The sequence below is a fragment of the Fusarium odoratissimum genome, assembly GCF_000260195.1.
Source record: "Fusarium odoratissimum NRRL 54006 unplaced genomic scaffold supercont1.43, whole genome shotgun sequence".
Classification (NCBI taxonomy): Eukaryota; Fungi; Ascomycota; class Sordariomycetes; order Hypocreales; family Nectriaceae; genus Fusarium; species Fusarium odoratissimum.
The window spans coordinates 148420-165403 of NW_022158724.1; the positions used below are offsets into that span (position 1 = coordinate 148420).

The window sequence follows — 16984 nt, forward strand, 5'->3', positions numbered from 1 at the left end:
TATATTATATTAAAAATAAATACCTTATTTTATTATCTTACTTTAATACCTTTGGCTTTACTTTATATATTATTAGATAGGTATTTTAACTTTAAAATAATAATTCTAAAATAGGAAAGCTAGGTAAATTTAATAATATTATATTAATTAAAGCTTAAAGAAGAAAAAAATCCTTTATTAGGTAATTTTAAGAAAAGGGGATAATTTGTAGTTAATTTATTATTATTACCTAATTAATAATTAACTAACTTACTTATTAGAAAATAAAATAAGATAAAGAGTAAAATAAGTATAATAAATATCTTTTTTATACTTATAAATTAAGGCTATTTATTTAATTAAATCTTAAGGTATAAGGTAATAGTTATATAATCTACTAAGATTTAATATTAAAGTTATTATATTTATTTATATTATATATTATATATTTATAATAACCAAGTGTTATTTAACTATGTTTATTCTCAACTTGTGTTTCTCCCACTGCGTTGTCTTGCGACCTGATCTAATCTATTACTAACCCTTTAGTTAGATCTTAAGGTTCAAGGCAGCAACTATGTAATCTGCTAAGACTTAATATTAAGGTCATTATGTTTTTTAGCATAGTATATAATACCTTATATTATATTATATTAAAAATAAACATCTTATTTTATTATCTTGCTTTAACGCCTTTAGCTTTACTTTATGTATTATTTAACTAGGCATTTTGACTTTAAAATATTTATAATAATATATATACTAAAAATAATATTTATTTTAATTAAACTCTTTTTATAATTTTTCTTTTATATATTTAATAATTAGCTAGTTTTAATTTATATCTTATAATTATATAAATATAAATACACTTAGGTAATGCCCAAAGGTTATAATATACTTTTTCTCTAACTTCCTTTTTGTTTTATCTCTTTCTTCCTTTCCTTCTCTTTATTCTTTATTTTAAGTATCAACTATGCACTTAACCTCGCCCCTTTCCATCGGTCTCTCGCTCTGCATAGCTGCAGCTACTGGATCCTGTCATCCATCATCCGCGAAACTCACAAGATGCATTGAGACACCATCTATCAATGCCACAGCGGACAACTACCCAGGCTCTGCTTCATCAGCTCACAGCACAACATATCCATACAACGTCACCTGTCTCAACGATGTTCCTGTTGCAGCATCAGCCTGCAAGTCCACCGATCCTGACGAGGCTCTTGCATGTGCGCGCAAATACATCGATGCCATCGACGAGCAGATCAGCTTTCTGTACGCGCGTCGTCTAGGCTACGCTGCAGTCGCAGGAGCAGCCAAGTTCAAAAATGGCACGGCTTTGAACGACCCCACCAGGAACCAGGCCGTTGCTGCCGGAATGGCAGCCAGGGTTCTCAAGTACGGAGGCAGCGAGGAGACTGGCAGGATCATGGGTGGTGAAGGTTGTCAGATCTATGCTAGTCTTAAGTATGAGGCTCAGCAGATTCAGAACTGCGGTGGAAAGTTGAACGAGACCTTCGAGAGGGTCTGCAAGTGAGAATCTTCAACGTGGGCGCAAAGGCGGGCGACGTGAGATAGTCTGAGGGAAGCAATTGGATGCAGCTGTCAAGATGCAAAATAGGGTTGATTCGGATGTTAGTGCGAATCTATCTGAGTCTATAAAATTCTCATCATACGAGTCCTTGCGGCGGTCTGGCCAATTCAGCAATCGCCTAAACTTTGAGACAACTCTAAGTGACCTTTTTCAGGAAGGTCATTTAGCGATGACATCTTGTTAATTTCCTATGTTGCAATCGCTTGTTTCAGTAAACTTTAATAAAGCGTGCTCGGCAAATATGTACCGTAGTCTTTGAGTTTAAAACGTATTCCTTAGACCCTTATGGCGTCGGCACGTTGTCGGCACACCGACTAGCACTTTACCGCATATCACCTTTGTTTCTAGACCCGTGGAACGTTTCTCAAATACCATGGACTCTCCTTATCGTTCATTACGAGCTGGCTCAGATATGGGAGTCGTTTAGGCTATACCGGCAGTTGTTGATGTCGCATCAAGGCGCTATGCTAAATCAGAATTTAGCGCATTTCACAGCTGCCTGCATCGGAGATTCCGCCTTCTCGTGGTCATAGAAGCGGGATGTACCGGCCGGGACCAACACAACCAGGAGATCGCCGACACAGTCAATGGTATGGCTAAGAATACTGTCTGTGAATAGCCTCATGTAATGCGGCCATGCTGTACATCTTGAAACATTTTATCTATATGGCCACAATTGGCGTATTCAACTGAGGGACTTGTCTTGCGTCGCATAAGCTGGGCTGCCGAAACTTACTTTCAAGATCAAGGAGGTACTGTGGTGGGCATATATGCTTTGTCATTATCTATACGGGGTATAATAAAGTCAATTCAAGAAGAGCAAGAAATTAAAGTCGATTTCAAGGTTCTGAGAAACGGTGATGTTTATTTTAAGAATGCCCTCCACTTTTATCGTCGAGTTACTCAAGGGAGCCTCACTCCCTTCAAGGCTGAGACATTGAGGCTCTCCAAGGCAGACACCATCCCTTTAAGGGAGGGATGATGAGCCAAGGGATGTTTTGGCCATGATGACAGATTGAAGGAAATTTTTCAGCAACTGACAATCTCCCCATGAGTCTTCGGTCCTGTGATAATCCTGTCCTTACTCGCGCTTAATCGACATCTGCCCTCCATGTCTTTGAGCACGATACCACACACTCATTTGAACTATGACGATACTAACTCGTTGTCGTTATCAAGCCGACATGGCCATGCCCAAGGTCGTAGCATGGATGTGACGGCGTCGACTCTACACAGAACCAGTCCTCTCGACCTAGACTTCGCTAAGATTCGACCGCTCATCAAATCGGGAACATACCTTGAACCCATCGATACAAATGTCCGTACCTCAAGCGACATTCAGGCCGTTTATCCGACTACACCAAGTGATCCATCAACTTTGAGATTCTCATCTAACGCTGGCATTATCGAGCATTACTCACAATCTTGGAATACCAAAGACACCCACGGTGATCGAACAAAGAATGACTTCGCCGAATTCGAGCAACTCATTGGCCCAACAGCCGGCCATGCTCCCCGGTGGCCATTCATCAATGATGATAGCCTAAATACACCAGACTCTGTAGATTCAGTGCCCTTGTTTCCATCCTCCCGCACTCCAACGACAAGGCCGAGGCCAATATACGAGATCCACGAAGGTTTAGAAGATCTCGCCGACCTATATGTTCCGCCTCTAGACTCAGTACCTGAAGCCGCCGAGGTAGAAGCACACCCTTTGCGACCTCCTCCTACATCCCGAATCGGCCATGGCAAAGTTATGACAGCGGCCGAGTTCGAAGCTCTACAAAAGCGCAAGGCTCGAGAAGAAGCTGAAAGGTGCTTCTACGGCGGGGAGGAAGAGGAAGACGATAAAGTCGGCTACGAGTGTATAGACGATACCGAGGCTCTGAACAAACAGAGAGCGCAACGTAAGAAGCAGCAGGCGTACCTCGACGGCGGTTATCGACAACGGATGATGAAGAGCACAAATGGGCCTGATCTCCCACCGTTGCGTTCTCACTCACGCATCTCGTCGTCGTGGTCCATGAAGTCTTTCAAGACCTTCCAAGGCTTGGCGGAAGACATCACCCCGAGGCAGGACAATGAAGATGGAGATGAGGATGTGCCTTTAGCACTACTGCAGATTCAGCGTCGGTCAGGCAGCAAAGCTCCATCCATCATCAACTCCGGTCATACAAAGGGAGAATCCAACTCGCAGCCCCAACCGATGAACAATATTCGACAAAATTCACGAACACCAATGCCGGTATTCGCAAGAAGTCTTCCACAGGATATCTTCCCTGTGGCCCCTCATAATGCCTGGCCCATGAACAACCAGCAACTTATCCCAGGTGGTTTGGTCGGCGTGATAGCGAGCGAAGAGCGCGCCAAGAAGGCGCGTCGTGTGCCCCCAAGTACCGGCTTCCAACCTCTGCCTGATACCAACGAGGCCTTCAATTGGGGGCAGGCGTCGACTCAGCCGGTCGGAATTGCACATTCTTTTGGCCTGCCTGGCACGCAGACTCCGATGGCTTTCTCCAGGCCTCAGACTCCCGTTGCCGTCCCTCAGTTGCCCCCACTTACTTCCAATCAAGAGATGTTCAACTTCTTGCAGGCTCAAACTGAGATTTTGAGATCGATGGCGACCATGAATCAGAGAAGCAGCCAGCCTTGGGATGCCTTGTCATCTCAGCAGTCGGTCATGAACATGGGACCTCCCGGTGCTGGGTCGACGTATTCGCCATCCCATTACGCACCTTCAAACTACTCAAAGTCGAACTACGCACCATCAAATTACGCGAGATCTGTTTTTCAACAACCCGGGCGATATGCTGCCTCAGTGGCACCTTCAGAGCGCAATATCGTTGGTCTTCCAAGTCGTTACAGACCAGTTTCCAAAGCTGCGACACAAACACTTTCGGGAAAAGCAACCAAGAACGACGACACAATGTCTCTCAGCAACTGGGATAACAATAGATTTAATGTTCCTCGTACTAGTGTTACCGTTGAGCAAGATAGCACCGATGATGATGACGATGACGCATTCTGGAGAGCGAAAAGAGAGAAAAGAGACAAAAGGAGAGCCAGATTCATTCAGGAGACTGATTTGGGAATAAAGCCAGAATGGATCAGCTAAAAGAAGGTAGACATGCATACAGATTTAGATGGGCGTAATATGGCATAAAAGAGAACATGGAATGGGTTGGGATATCATAATCGTGGATAAAATACGCAACTATAGTAGCCTGATAGAGCTAATGATAATAATTCTCTGACTGAATGCTGATAAGATGAAAACCAAGGTTATGACTCTTTAACCGCCCTTCAAAGGGTATACGATGATGCCCCTAATGCATCTGGTAAGATGATTTAGCTTGGTACTATAAAAACCAAGAACCTTGCAATTTAGAATGCTAAGTTAAATCGTCTTGGCGGATGCATTGGAGGCACTATACCTCTTGGAGGGAGGCAAAAGAGTCATAATCTAAGTTTTCATCTTATTAACATTTATAAATCACAGTGCACCTTATCTCATGAAGAACTTCGCCAGCCTAAAGTAAATACAACATCAACTCCTGATACTAGATCTTGCGAGGAATGTTTGAACCCTAGCCTTATAAGCGCAGGTAATGATTACAATATAAAACAATATAAATTTATCGTATTCCGTCTGACAAAAAATTATCGTATGTCGATGAGAGCGCGCTACTGCTCTGTTGCCCTGACGTCTATTTGTGAGTCTTTATGCGGGCTTCTTGAAGATAGAGTAGAAGTTGAAGTATGCTTGGGCCCGGCATTGGGGAATGCAGGCACCGCAAGCTCTGACGAAGATCTCGAGACAGGGCGAGAGCGACCAGTTGGGTCTCCTCGGGCTGTGGCGGCCAATGCATCGAGCTGCGTCATGGTATCAATCTGTGTGGACGATCTAGACTTCATGAACGAGGCTCTGTCATCAGCCATGAACTGGTATCGCGCATCTGGGTTCTTTCGCCAGAACACGAGAGCACTCGATATGATGATCATGAGCAGCAGAATCAGGGAGAAAGCGGCGTTGGCTACGAAGAGAACGAGGCCAGTCACGGAGGGACCCATTCGAGGCATGCCGAGAACATTGGTGAAAATGAAGAGGCAGATGGCGTTGAGGAAGTTTAGAACGAAGATGGCAATGTTGAACGAGTTCGTGCTCTTGTCCATGAAGGGGCGCATGACGCTGGTGGCGATGAGAGCAGCGGCTTCGATAAGAATGAGGGCAACTGCCTGGGTAACGCCGCTCTTCTGGCTCAGAGCAACAAACATGCCCTTGACAAAGATGTAGGCAAGCTGAGGCACGATAAAGTAGTAGCCAGTAGCTCGATACTGGATGTACAAGAATCCCCACTTGTTCAAGATTCGCGAGTTCGAGTACAGAGTGACAACTGGGTTGTTGTGTCTCGCGAGTGTGACTATCTTCAAAGCTGCCATGGTGAGGGTGAGCAAAACCGTGAAAAAGAAGAAGACCGCGAGGACAACGTGCGCAGCCGAGTCAACCTGTGTGAACTCCCAAAGACAAAGAATGGTGATGGGAGGAAAGCCCATGAGGGTGAGTCTAAGAAGAATTCCCTTGAGGATGGTGCGCCATTCTGTTCGGAACTCGAGGAAGCGATCACGCTTGATCCAAGCCTGCTTAGCACACAGGTCGAGAACGAGCTTGAAGAGGAAGACTAGGATGCAGGCAAAGACAGTGAAGATGCCGAAGAAGACGATGGCGGTCAGGAAGAGATTCGTTGTCTCAATCTGTGAACGGAACGCCACACGCTGGATGCCGTAGACCAAATATGAGCCGGTTTCGAGTTCAATGTTGCCTCGTTTCGAGAAGGCGAAGTCACGACGGATCAGAGCTGCAGCACCAGGGATGTTTTCCAAGGACCGCTTCACAACTTGGACCGAAGCGGTAGCGAGATTGTCAAAGAGACGAGCGGGCTTTCCCCCTGTAGCGCGATCATACCAAGTGAAGATATCTTGCATCCAGCCCATTCGGATGATACCCATAGACCACTGGAAGTTCTGCGTCCAGGCGTCCACGACCGGCGGCATCGTGACAGCAGTAAGTCCGATTATAGCCTGCGCCTGAAAGTAGGCAAAGAGGGATAGTGTGTTGGCAGCAAGATGAGCAGCAGCGTTACCGTAGCCGGCTAGCGAGATGAGTGCTGAGGAAATGAGACCGATTCCAATGATGATGGCAGTGACCCATTTGACTGAGAGTTGCTCGACGGTTTTACCAGTGGAGAAATCAGCCTCGACACAGGCAACACTCTCGCCCGTGGAGGTCATGTTGACATATGCGCGCACGGTGGCATCTAGATCAGGAATGCCATACGCGATGCCAGGAATCTGATCCAAAGCATTGCCAAGCGGGACGTTGAACTTGATGTCGATATCACCGGGTGCCATAGGACATAGACTCGGCAGGTCGAAGCTAGTTCTGCAAGGATCGACAATCTCGTGAAGGAATTGATGACCATAGACTTCGAGGGTGACATCAAAGTTCACATAGCCTTGAACTGATGCTAGAGCATTGACGTTGATGGTGGCCAGTGAGTTGTTTGGCGTGACGACAACGTGAAAGAGACTGGCAGTCAATAGCGAGCCTTGCTGACAGCTGTTGAGCGATTTTGACTCGAGAACCCTGTCGGCCATTGCGGCGGGAAATTGGGCGAGCCATGAGAATAAGATGAGAGATGCTGTAAATAGCTTCATGACGGCGGTGGATTGATGCGGTCGGCTACGGCTGAAATTGACTTGATAATTGGATGCGACTGCGTGCCTCGAGTTGAGCTCACGACGGGAGCTGTTGGATTATATGCGACAGTAAAATGCGACACTGTGAACCATTGTTGAGGTTTCGATGATGCGCGAGATGACAGACTTTCGGCTGGCGCGGGGAAGTTCAAAAGGGGTTCAGGTCCGGAAAATGAAGCGAGAGTGTCGGACACTGTTCAACCAAGCTAACCCGAGACTACCCAAGATGCTTCACTGATGGAAGCAATCGAGCTGATGGAATTGGTGATGGTTGAAGTTGATAATTGAAGTCTGTCGGATGGAGAAACAAAGACGAGATGGACGGGGTTGGCATGGGAAATTAGAAATAAGCTAACGAGGGGAAACACGCCAAAAGCGGAGACTTGAGCTCGTCTAGCTGCATAATTGGTGCGTTTCTTGTTCCTCTGCATGTTAAAATTGGACGTCGATACGAGGTCTTTGCCAATCACTGACCCATGCGACATCAGATTATCCCGCATCATGGTATTTCCGACCGAATCCCCTCGTATTTGCTCAGTTTTCTTGATTGAAGATTTCAGATTTCGGCAGCGATGAGTGAATAATAATGTGGGAAATGTGTCAAATCATGGATTGTACGCAGCATGATGCGTTCTACATCCCCAGCACCGCGATAAGCGTGTTTTGCCCTCATCTTTTCCCCGCTGACTCTCCTCCCTTGACTCTGCAAAAATACGTCATGGATGCCACATCTGAGCAGCTAAAAAATGGTGGTTAGGCTGCCTTGGGCTCCGCGTTGTTAGTGCAAAGGCCCTAAATATTGATGGAAATACAGTGGGGTCATGGAGGGAGTGCCCTGAAATGGTGATTCCCAGCGCTGCTGTTAGAATGCGCCGAACTGATGGTAGCTTGCGAGCACTGCACTGGCATCACCTCTGCTACCTGCGCCATGACTCGCCTACCCTGCGTTGGTTCAAAAAGCAGAAAACCTATTTCCGTAGGCCATCAATGGAGAATAGTAATATTGTTTAAGGCTGTTACTTGGTCATCTTACTTATAGGTCGTTTTATTGTTCAGTAAGTGAAGATAAGCTCATTAAGTTGACCTAGATGCGATTGAGACGCGAATTGAGTTCACGACGCTGATCGGGACAAATTTACCAACACCTACTAAAACGAGAATCCCAACTGAGCCACACCATTCTGTAACATCTCATGGAAGTCGAGGGCATCATGAATTACTTTGTTACGAAAATGAGGGGTCATTAATCCTTGCCGCATGATTTCACATTGTGTTAAGATAAAGTCTCAGACCAGGGGTTTCCTCCCGTTCTGGCCGTGGTCTTGATGGGACATTTTTTGCCAAAACAGCCCCGAACTGCGTGGAAAACAGGGCATTTATCCAAAAAAAACAGTTGCTTGATCTGGGAGAGCACTCCATGCGAACTGCCTGATTGAGTTATCGGATGCTTTACGCGATATCCCTGGACGACATGCCCAATCAGCGGCTGTTCTCAAGCCTCGGCGCATAACTTCAGCATCTGTACGACCAACGACCAGCGTGGCGTGTTCCCTACGAAATGTTTGACCTTCTCCTCACTTGGCTTTTCACTCATCCGAGAAATTTGCTCATCGAAGTGCTACGCCAATAATCACAGTGCCATGTCCTCTCCTCCTGCGCCTGCACCAATCTCGTCGTCTGACCAGGCTACTCAGACATCGCCTTCAGTTGCAGATGCAAACACGCCAGAACAACCGCTTGAGCCGGCTGCCCCCCCTCAACTTGATCATGAAACGGTAGATGACGATGATTCTGCCGTGAGCGCCGGAGTGTATGATCTCTTTGGGGAAATTGACTTTGGACCATAACTGACGTCGCCAGCGACTCATCGACGGCATCTGTTGCTTCGAGTATCTTGGAGTACCGAAAGTTCAAGGGAAGGTCGTATCATTCTACCTACCACGATAGTAGCTATCCGATTCCCACTGACGAGCAGACCCTCGAGAACTTTGATCTAATGTGAGTAAATGTTGCCTGGAACCTCTACTCCTTTGGCACAGAGCGGCTACTAATTGGGCGTAGGCACCACTTCTTGACACTACTCACTGACGATAAGCTGTATCTGGCACCTATAAAGGACGATGTTCAGGTACGAGGGAGAGAATTGAGAAAATGAAGATTTGCAGGGCTGACACTTTCCGTGACACAGAAAGTACTAGATGTTGGTACGGGAACAGGTCGGTCACGTCTAGTCAGCACAGGAAATACAAGATGCTAATCAGTTTCTAAGGAATTTGGGCAATGTTTGTACCATTGATCTCCCATGTCATATCCACTGACCGAACTCACTAGAGACTATGCTGATGAGCACCCAAATACCGCTGTCATCGGTACAGACTTGTCCGCTGTACAGCCAGACTGGGTGCCCCCCAATCTCAAGTTCGAGATCGATGACTGCACTAAGCCCTGGACTTGGGACGCAAATACCTTTGATTTTGTGCATATGCGTTACTTGTTTGGTGCTATTCGAGACTGGACTGCACTCTTCAAAGAGGCATACAATGCAGTCAAGCCAGGAGGTTGGGTCGAGTCCTGTGAGTCCGAGCCCATGACACATAGCGACGATGGCACCGTGACCAATGACGGATCAACCGCTCTGGGAGGAACCTGGGATAAGATGTTCATTGAGGGAGGCAAAGCAACCGGATGCTCTTTGTCTGTCCTCACGGAAGATCTCCAGATGAAGGCTATGAAAGAAGCTGGCTTCGTGGATATCCAGGAAACATTCTACAAGGCAAGTGAAGAGCCTTTTCATATTCTTACTGTCCTAACTGGCCGTACCTGGACAGATCCCGTTCGGTTCATGGCCCAAAGATCCCAAGATGGCGGAGATCGGCCAGTATGCGAAGCTCAGTCTAGAATCTGACCTTGTTGGTAAGTCTTCGCTCATGTCTCAAGAGAGTGGTAAGCAAGAAGGACCACTGACGTGTATCCCGTAGGCTATTCACAAATGATTTGGCATGAAGTTCTGAATTGGCCAGCCGAGGAGTATCAGATTTTCCTCATGCAGGTACGAAAGGATCTTAGGAACAAGAAACTTCACCCTTACTTCAAGGTTCGCTTTGTCTGGGGCCGCAAACCTGAGACCGAACAGAAGTGAGCGTCTCAGAATAATCAAAAGAGGGGTGTTTGTTTTGGGGGAGTAACTAGTACTGCAGATGGTGAAAAACGCTGGGCTGTCCAGATCAGAAAATCAACTACAGACATTACAGATTACACTATCACAATTTCATGGCTCTGAAGAATCTCAGCATGTTGCAAGAATAAACAATCTTTTCTGATATCATGCGCTTTCCAGTTGCTATTTTACACGCCTCAGTTTCTAACTTAGACAAGCTCCAAGGTGCCGTTGAAGTTTCTGATTCTCTCATCAAGAATGATCGAGCTAAGCACCCAGTCTCCATCTCGAGACAGCTCACCCTCAAGTCGTTGACCTCCATCCACAAGACGAACATGTCGTGCAGAAGATCCGAAACCGCCACCACCATGGCGACCACCACCAGGCACCTGCAGTGTCTGTCCAGGATAGATCAGATCAGGATTGTTGATGTTGTTATGTCGTGCAATCTCCTCAAACGAGCAGTTGAATCGAGCAGCGATGCCTCGAAGAGTATCGCCTTGCTGGACTGTGACGGAAGAAGAGCTACCATGATGGCCACCTGCGGACCAACGGAAGCTTCCTCTGTCGTTTTCGAGGACCTTGTCGAGGGAAATGGATGTGTGTTGGTAGTCTCCGTCCTCGCGCTTACAAGAAGCGTGCAGAACGTAGTCGCCGTGAGCATCGAGTCTGATATCTCGAGATGAGGCGGTGAAGTTACCGGCGTAGTGACCACCACGACGTCGGTTAGAGCCACGAGAAGAGCTTCGGCTTCGGCTTCGGCGACGATGGTGGTGAGATTCATAACGATCATCATCGCGGCGCTCCTTTCGTCTCCTTTCTTCCTCTTCCTCGCGTCTCTTCTCTTCCTCCTTTCGTCGCTTCTCCTCTTCCTTCTTCTCGTCTCTCTCATCCTTCCAGTCTCCAGCGGCGTCTTGCAGCTTGTGACCGCCAAATGCACCGGCCAAAGCTCCAACGATGGTACTGGTCTTGCTGTGTCCGGTGACTCCGCCCATCTTATGACCACCGAAAGCTCCAGCTGCACCGCCGGCAAGGGCTCCCATTACACCACGCTCACCATCGGGACCATCGCCGCCGTCAAACTGACCTTGAGGTCCTTGGTTGTATGCAGGGGGGCCCTGCTGATATTGTCCAGGTCCAGAAGGTCCACCAGGAGGATACTGGGAGGACTGAGAGGACTCTGAGTAGTAGGACTGTGAGAGACCTGGGCGGTCTTGCTGATAACCGCCCTGTTGCTGATAACCTCCTTGTTGAGGACCACCTTGTTGGTGGCCTCCCTGTTGTTGACCGTACTGCTGAGGACCGCCTTGTTGATAGCCGCCTTGGTCATTGCGACGTTGATCGTCACCGCCATAACCTCCCTGGCCGGAGCCATCCTGGTTATACCCAGGGTTCTGCTGCTGGAAGTTGACGTTGTGGCCGTAGTAAGTCATTTTGATTGAAGATGTTTAGAATACCAAGAAATGAATTTTGCTTCATCTGTCGGGAAGCAGCTTATATATGTCAACTGCCGAGGCGGAGGCAAAGATGGTCTTCCCAGCCACAGTTGACGTCTCCATCAACCCTCCCGACCAAACCCAATCGGAAAGCCTGAGACTGGGAAATGTGGATTATCATCAGCACAGCCTCAGAAGATTGAGTGATGCCACGTATCGACTGCGGAGGCTTGACTTGGTCATTGCTGTCTTGGCGTTTGGACTACCACTGGCCGTTGCGAATGAAGATGCAGGGATTGGTATTTTTAGAACAGGAGCGTCGTCATGTCCAATGGAACACTGCATATGGGGTGTTGCCACAATCTGTCAGAATCCCCAATGAAGAACTAATTGGTTTGTAACGAGCCTGTAACTTCTGAGTTTTGGTTTCAGATGCTGACGTTGTGTATCAGGCTTGTTTGTTGTTGGTGTTTAAAGTCTTCTGGACATGCGCCAAGCCCCGAAGCGGTTAAGGCGGCAAATTGCCCAGCATCGGTCCTGTCCGTGCTTCCATGGGGCATCTTGCGGTCTGGTAGGGCATTTTTCTAGGAAGGACAACACTGTCGCCCGAAATGATCAGATATCTGTGAGTCAACGGAGTTGTTGAAGGCATATCGCAACTCACTCCGAGCTCCCAATGTGACAAGGTTTCTCTGTCAGAAAGCTTGACTTTTAGTCCCGACTAGTTGGGCTCTGCTTCGACAACGAGATATCGGCCCACTGTACAATCGTGAGTTCCAAGGTTTCATATGAATGGAGCATACCAGAAAAGCAGAAATGCTCTTCGCAACTGACCAGTGCGGTATGAGGGCGCGCACCATATCCCCGAATCACCTTGACCTACCAGCTAGTTGCCTATCAAGAAATGATGACAAGGACCAACACAGTAGAGGTAAGTTGCAATTGAAACTCATGATAATGATCTTGAGTTTCTATATTGTATTTCTCTCTTGAGAAAGGGGTATCCTAAACTAGCTAGTCATTCTAAACAGTCATCATACGAAACACCATCCTCTTTCCTAACCACATAATGGTAAGGAGGAAGCTAAAAAGACAAGACGCAATACCGAGAACCCATGCGCCTTCTATGGCATAATTCGAGTGCCACTGCTTCGTGGTTGCGCTGACTATATCATCCGCGTTGATCAAGTCAACCCCCTCGTGATGAAGTGTCCTCCAAACGTAGTTTCTTCGGGATACAGGCCAGCCTGGTAGCTCCCAGTATCTCGACTTCAGGTTCAACTTCTTTGCAAGTTGGATCTGGTCAGCCAGCTTCTGCTGTTGTGACTTGCTGAAGTATGGAATGACAGTCCCAATGGCTCTGAAGAGAGATACGGAAGCTGTGTAAAACTCATTTTCCTCCACTTCGCGACAAAGGGTGTCGTTTCTCTCGCAAAATCCCGGGTGAGATAGGAGATCTAAAGATGCGTCAAGAAACACATCGTGGTGCTGCCGCCACTTCGCCAGGTCAGGACCAATATTAACATCTCGCCTCTTGCCAATATTGCCTGTTCCGACCACAGTTAGCGGACCAGACTGAAATGACTGGTCTACCGGTGTTGATCCAGTGTTTTGATGATATGAAAGATATCCTTTCTGCCTAAAAGGTTCCAGGTGCTCCAGGACTACCGGCCAAGTCTTCTCTGGGTCGTCCTTGACATCGATGAACAGGATGAGTGTCTTGTTTGGATGGCTAGCAAAAACACCAGAATGATGTCCTTGGCTCTCGAGTTCATCCGAGAATTGTGGGGAGTTGAAAGAGTCGAGAATCTCCAGCAGTGGCTCAATGTAGAGAGAGTTCAGGGTCTTCTCTGGTGTGAGATTCCACCAGTGATGGCCAACCAAGAGGTCTTTTCCATTCTTGCTGAGCCAAACGTCGGCCTCAACACTAGCACAGCCAACAGATAAAGCCGAGAACAACGGCCGTGGTCTCAGGTAGTCGTTGTGAGAATGGACCATAACTGGAGTTACTTGAGGCGACAGGACTTCAACCCATCTCTTGGCACTTTCTATAGCATCACCGTACTGCTCGATAGGATCGGCCAAGGCAAGACCAGAAGCTTCGAAGGTGTAGACAGCATAGCGCTCGATAACAAATGTCATCAGGAAGAAGGCGATTCTGGTCAAGACGTCAGCCCATATATGCGACGGACAGTTGAATAAGAACTGACAGGATTAGACATGCTCCAGCAAAAGCTGCGAGAAACGGACTCAGCCATTTCCTGCGGCCTCTTATACATGGTCTTCTTCGCGAAGAACAGCATGTTGCGTAGGATTTCAAGTCATCTTCATTCGTCGGGCTGGTTGGCCGAAGAGGTCGATATTCTATATCGTCCTTGTTAGTCTGACTACAAAAGTAGCCCGAGAGATTCATGATTCCTGCAGTTGAGGCAAAGAAACACGGACAGCATAGATACTTGCTATGACTGTAACATTTTCCGCAAGACGAGGACGCATCTTGATGTATAAGAATTAGCGAGAGCAATGCGAAAATACCCGCAAAGTGCCGAATTGATCATGCGGCAGCTTCTGATCTACGGCTAGTTCCCGGGTGGCCGTATTACAGCTGGTCTACATCCCACGTGGTTCCACCATGAGACTATTCACCGACCAATCCAATTCATCAGTTCAACCACGAAGGTTTAGTTTGGATAATAACTCAAGCTTCATTCAAGACTTCTGGCGATCGGCTATGGCAGATGGCTTGTCTAGACTATTGAGATGGATGCGATAAGCACACGTGTGTCGATGAAGGGACGCGATGCTTCACGCACGAGTCAAACAAGACGAGGTTGCATCGTAGAAATCACGGTTGATAAGAGCAACAAAACGGAATTGGCTAAGACGGATTTGGTATTTGAATCTGCATTAGTTAGTCAGCTTCCTCTACCATGCAGTCTCTTCGGTAGTGCAAGCATGCACTGAAGATCTCTAACTTCACCATACTTCGCTAGGGCAAATTTGCTGCATTTATAGACCGTAGCTAGAGGTATTACTAGCACATACGACCAAAGGTAGTGGAAAATACGGGATCCCGTCCGCTCTCCCATAGTCAAGCCACTAACCGGCGGATTAGTAGTTGGGTCGGTGACGACCAGCGAATCCCCGCTGTTGTATGTTATTTTTGCGGTTCTTAAATGTAATTCAATTATGTCTATGAGCTATCCGCATACGTGTTGGCTGCTGATGAAAGTTCATATTATTGACCGATGCCTCTGTCGCCAATATTGCCTTTTAATTATGTCGGATTTGACAGCTTTTCATGGGCATCTTAGTATTGCTCGCCATCGAGTAGTTGATAGGTATGGGCGTACGTGAGGCTTCCATTTGAACATTTCAATCATCTGGAGTATCTATGTATGGAGAAACAACAAGCATGGCAGGGTACAATAGGTAGCTCACTGTTATGACTTTATTTTCGTCGGTTTGTTGCCTTGCCATCCGTTCCCCTGATCCCACTGATACAGATCTTGGCTTCGACGGACGCGCTTAGCATCGCCGATTTTCAGTGTTTGTCCGTAAAAAAACTCTTCCTTGCGTCTCAAGCAGTTGAAACCCAGAAGAGCCAATCTTGCCGACAAAGAGTTAGCCTTGTCCCTGATCGTCTTTGAGGTTCAAGAGCACGTCCTTCAAGCTCGCTTCAACGTTATCAATGCTGCCTTGTCTGACTCAAGACTTCTGAATACAGAACCGCACATCTTTACTCCGTTTCATCATAACACATGCACTCTTTGTCATGCAGCTTCCACACGATCTTCTCTCGCTAGGTCATCATGCCAGCATCGACATAGGCGCCACCACTTGTCCATCCTTTGTACTCCTCAGTATCAACCCACTCTGACCTAGGACCGACAATCGTGTCACCCATCCATCTCAGTCTGTCTGCGTAAGATCGCCTCTGCTTATACCGTCCTTGGCACGGAGAACACGCCGGACTCCCCAACGCAGCAACTGGGTCGGGCTGCGGACCAAAAGAAGCTTCTTTACGCTTTTCCAAGGACATGAAAAATTCAATTGCAGTCTCAAGATCAGTTTCTACCCCGTTTAAACCCCCAACGCAAATAGGCTTGGCTCCATTCGCGATTGAGTCAAATGTTGTCGATGGGCTGAGACCGCCTTGCTCTCCAGTGGCCATAACTAGGACGCTCATCTTGGTGATATTTCTCAGATTGCCACATGTTGGATAGAGCTGCCCTGTAACCACAATCATTATGGCTCTGAATAGTGGCAGTGTTGTATAGAATGGCTCTGCCTCAATAGAGTCAAGGCGATCATTGATCATGGTGTGCATACGCATTGCCAAGCTGACTGCAGAGTCGAGATCTGACGTCAAGACCTGATGATCTGGGTGTATGATTTATAATAAATTGCCCCTGGTAGATGCTTGTTCGATATGGTTGAAACCATCGCCGATAGATATAGTTGTAAATAATAATAGAAAGCATTTATTCAAGCCCTCTTCTGGGACCATCTGCGATGGGCAGATAGAAAGGCACTGTCTTGTTGCGAAACTGGGTGGCCTCACGACTATCCATATTCGGGAGATCCTCCGGAAAGAATTGTTTGCGAGAGGCTATTGCTATACGATGCTCTTTCTCGATTTATCCACGGATGTGATGCAAAATCTCATGGTGGACCAGCTTGACTGTACAGTTGATGACAGGCCCAATGCCGTGGCAGGTTTCATATGGTGCGTTGTAAGGTCGGTCAGAAGCAAACAGGTCGATTTTGCCACCCTGCTCGTTGTGTGACGTCGGAACTCTGTTATCCATATTGCAGTGAGCTCCTAGTTTTTTCTGTCATCGCATCACTTGTTGTGGGAAAAGCAAGGTATATATACCTTCTGACGTGGTGGACCCATTACATTTGCTTAGGTCGACCTTCCCCAGAAGTCTGTGACACATGCGACCAAAAGCATATTCTTGCAATAGACTTGATCTATCAACATGCGATCCGATGGGCGTATAAAGCACGCACGTTTCCTTCGAAGATAGGGCAACAGATTAGCAAACCCATTCTGCT

The 16984-nt window shown here is 47.2% G+C and overlaps 7 protein-coding genes and 1 non-coding gene across 8 annotated transcripts; 4 read left to right on the forward strand and 4 right to left on the reverse strand.

Moving 5' to 3' along the window:
• Nucleotides 1-786: 786 nt before the first annotated feature.
• On the forward strand, nt 787-1820 carry FOIG_14679 (uncharacterized protein). Its single transcript, XM_031215956.1, has one exon. The coding sequence runs from the start codon at nt 956-958 to the stop codon at nt 1514-1516; it is 561 nt and encodes a 186-aa protein (XP_031054332.1). The 5' UTR covers nt 787-955; the 3' UTR covers nt 1517-1820.
• A 762-nt stretch (nt 1821-2582) lies between these two features.
• On the forward strand, nt 2583-4832 carry FOIG_14680 (uncharacterized protein). The gene has a single exon (XM_031215957.1). It carries the CDS (start codon nt 2685-2687, stop codon nt 4686-4688), a length of 2004 nt encoding a protein of 667 aa, XP_031054333.1. The 5' UTR covers nt 2583-2684; the 3' UTR covers nt 4689-4832.
• Nucleotides 4751-7647, reverse strand: FOIG_14681 (uncharacterized protein). The gene has a single exon (XM_031215958.1). The coding sequence runs from the start codon at nt 7286-7288 to the stop codon at nt 5258-5260; it is 2031 nt and encodes a 676-aa protein (XP_031054334.1). The 5' UTR covers nt 7289-7647; the 3' UTR covers nt 4751-5257.
• A 1214-nt stretch (nt 7648-8861) lies between these two features.
• FOIG_14682 (uncharacterized protein) lies at nt 8862-10673 on the forward strand. Its single transcript, XM_031215959.1, has 8 exons — nt 8862-9140; nt 9191-9328; nt 9392-9458; nt 9519-9546; nt 9600-9612; nt 9662-10103; nt 10159-10243; nt 10309-10673. Exons 1-8 carry the CDS (start codon nt 8971-8973, stop codon nt 10467-10469), a joined length of 1104 nt encoding a protein of 367 aa, XP_031054335.1. The 5' UTR covers nt 8862-8970; the 3' UTR covers nt 10470-10673.
• Nucleotides 10674-10696: 23 nt separating this feature from the next.
• On the reverse strand, nt 10697-11920 carry FOIG_14683 (uncharacterized protein; the record flags this gene model as incomplete). Its single annotated transcript, XM_031215960.1, has 1 exon — nt 10697-11920. One exon carries the CDS (start codon nt 11918-11920, stop codon nt 10697-10699), a length of 1224 nt encoding a protein of 407 aa, XP_031054336.1.
• A 1026-nt stretch (nt 11921-12946) lies between these two features.
• Nucleotides 12947-14336, reverse strand: FOIG_14684 (uncharacterized protein; the record flags this gene model as incomplete). The annotated part of the gene is made up of 2 exons (XM_031215961.1): nt 12947-14081; nt 14134-14336. 2 exons carry the CDS (start codon nt 14334-14336, stop codon nt 12947-12949), a joined length of 1338 nt encoding a protein of 445 aa, XP_031054337.1.
• Nucleotides 14337-14966: 630 nt separating this feature from the next.
• FOIG_14685 lies at nt 14967-15082 on the forward strand. The gene has a single exon (XR_004093464.1). It is a non-coding gene; the product is annotated as a 5S ribosomal RNA (ribosomal RNA).
• Nucleotides 15083-15468: 386 nt separating this feature from the next.
• Nucleotides 15469-16621, reverse strand: FOIG_14686 (uncharacterized protein). Its single transcript, XM_031215962.1, has one exon. The coding sequence runs from the start codon at nt 16257-16259 to the stop codon at nt 15726-15728; it is 534 nt and encodes a 177-aa protein (XP_031054338.1). The 5' UTR covers nt 16260-16621; the 3' UTR covers nt 15469-15725.
• Nucleotides 16622-16984: the final 363 nt, after the last annotated feature.

Excerpts from the sequence above, each read along its gene's own strand:
- FOIG_14679 (XM_031215956.1), top strand. The coding sequence starts at position 956 with ATGCACTTAACCTCGCCCCTTTCCATCGGTCTCTCGCTCTGCATAGCT.
- FOIG_14680 (XM_031215957.1), top strand. The coding sequence starts at position 2,685 with ATGTCTTTGAGCACGATACCACACACTCATTTGAACTATGACGATACT.
- FOIG_14681 (XM_031215958.1), bottom strand. The coding sequence starts at position 7,288 with ATGAAGCTATTTACAGCATCTCTCATCTTATTCTCATGGCTCGCCCAA.
- FOIG_14682 (XM_031215959.1), top strand. The coding sequence starts at position 8,971 with ATGTCCTCTCCTCCTGCGCCTGCACCAATCTCGTCGTCTGACCAGGCT. Across the intron at positions 9,141-9,190 it reads TCTGCCGTGAGCGCCGGAGT|CGACTCATCGACGGCATCTG; the intron begins GTATGATCTCTT and ends TGACGTCGCCAG. Across the intron at positions 9,329-9,391 it reads CTCGAGAACTTTGATCTAAT|GCACCACTTCTTGACACTAC; the intron begins GTGAGTAAATGT and ends AATTGGGCGTAG.
- FOIG_14686 (XM_031215962.1), bottom strand. The coding sequence starts at position 16,259 with ATGCGTATGCACACCATGATCAATGATCGCCTTGACTCTATTGAGGCA.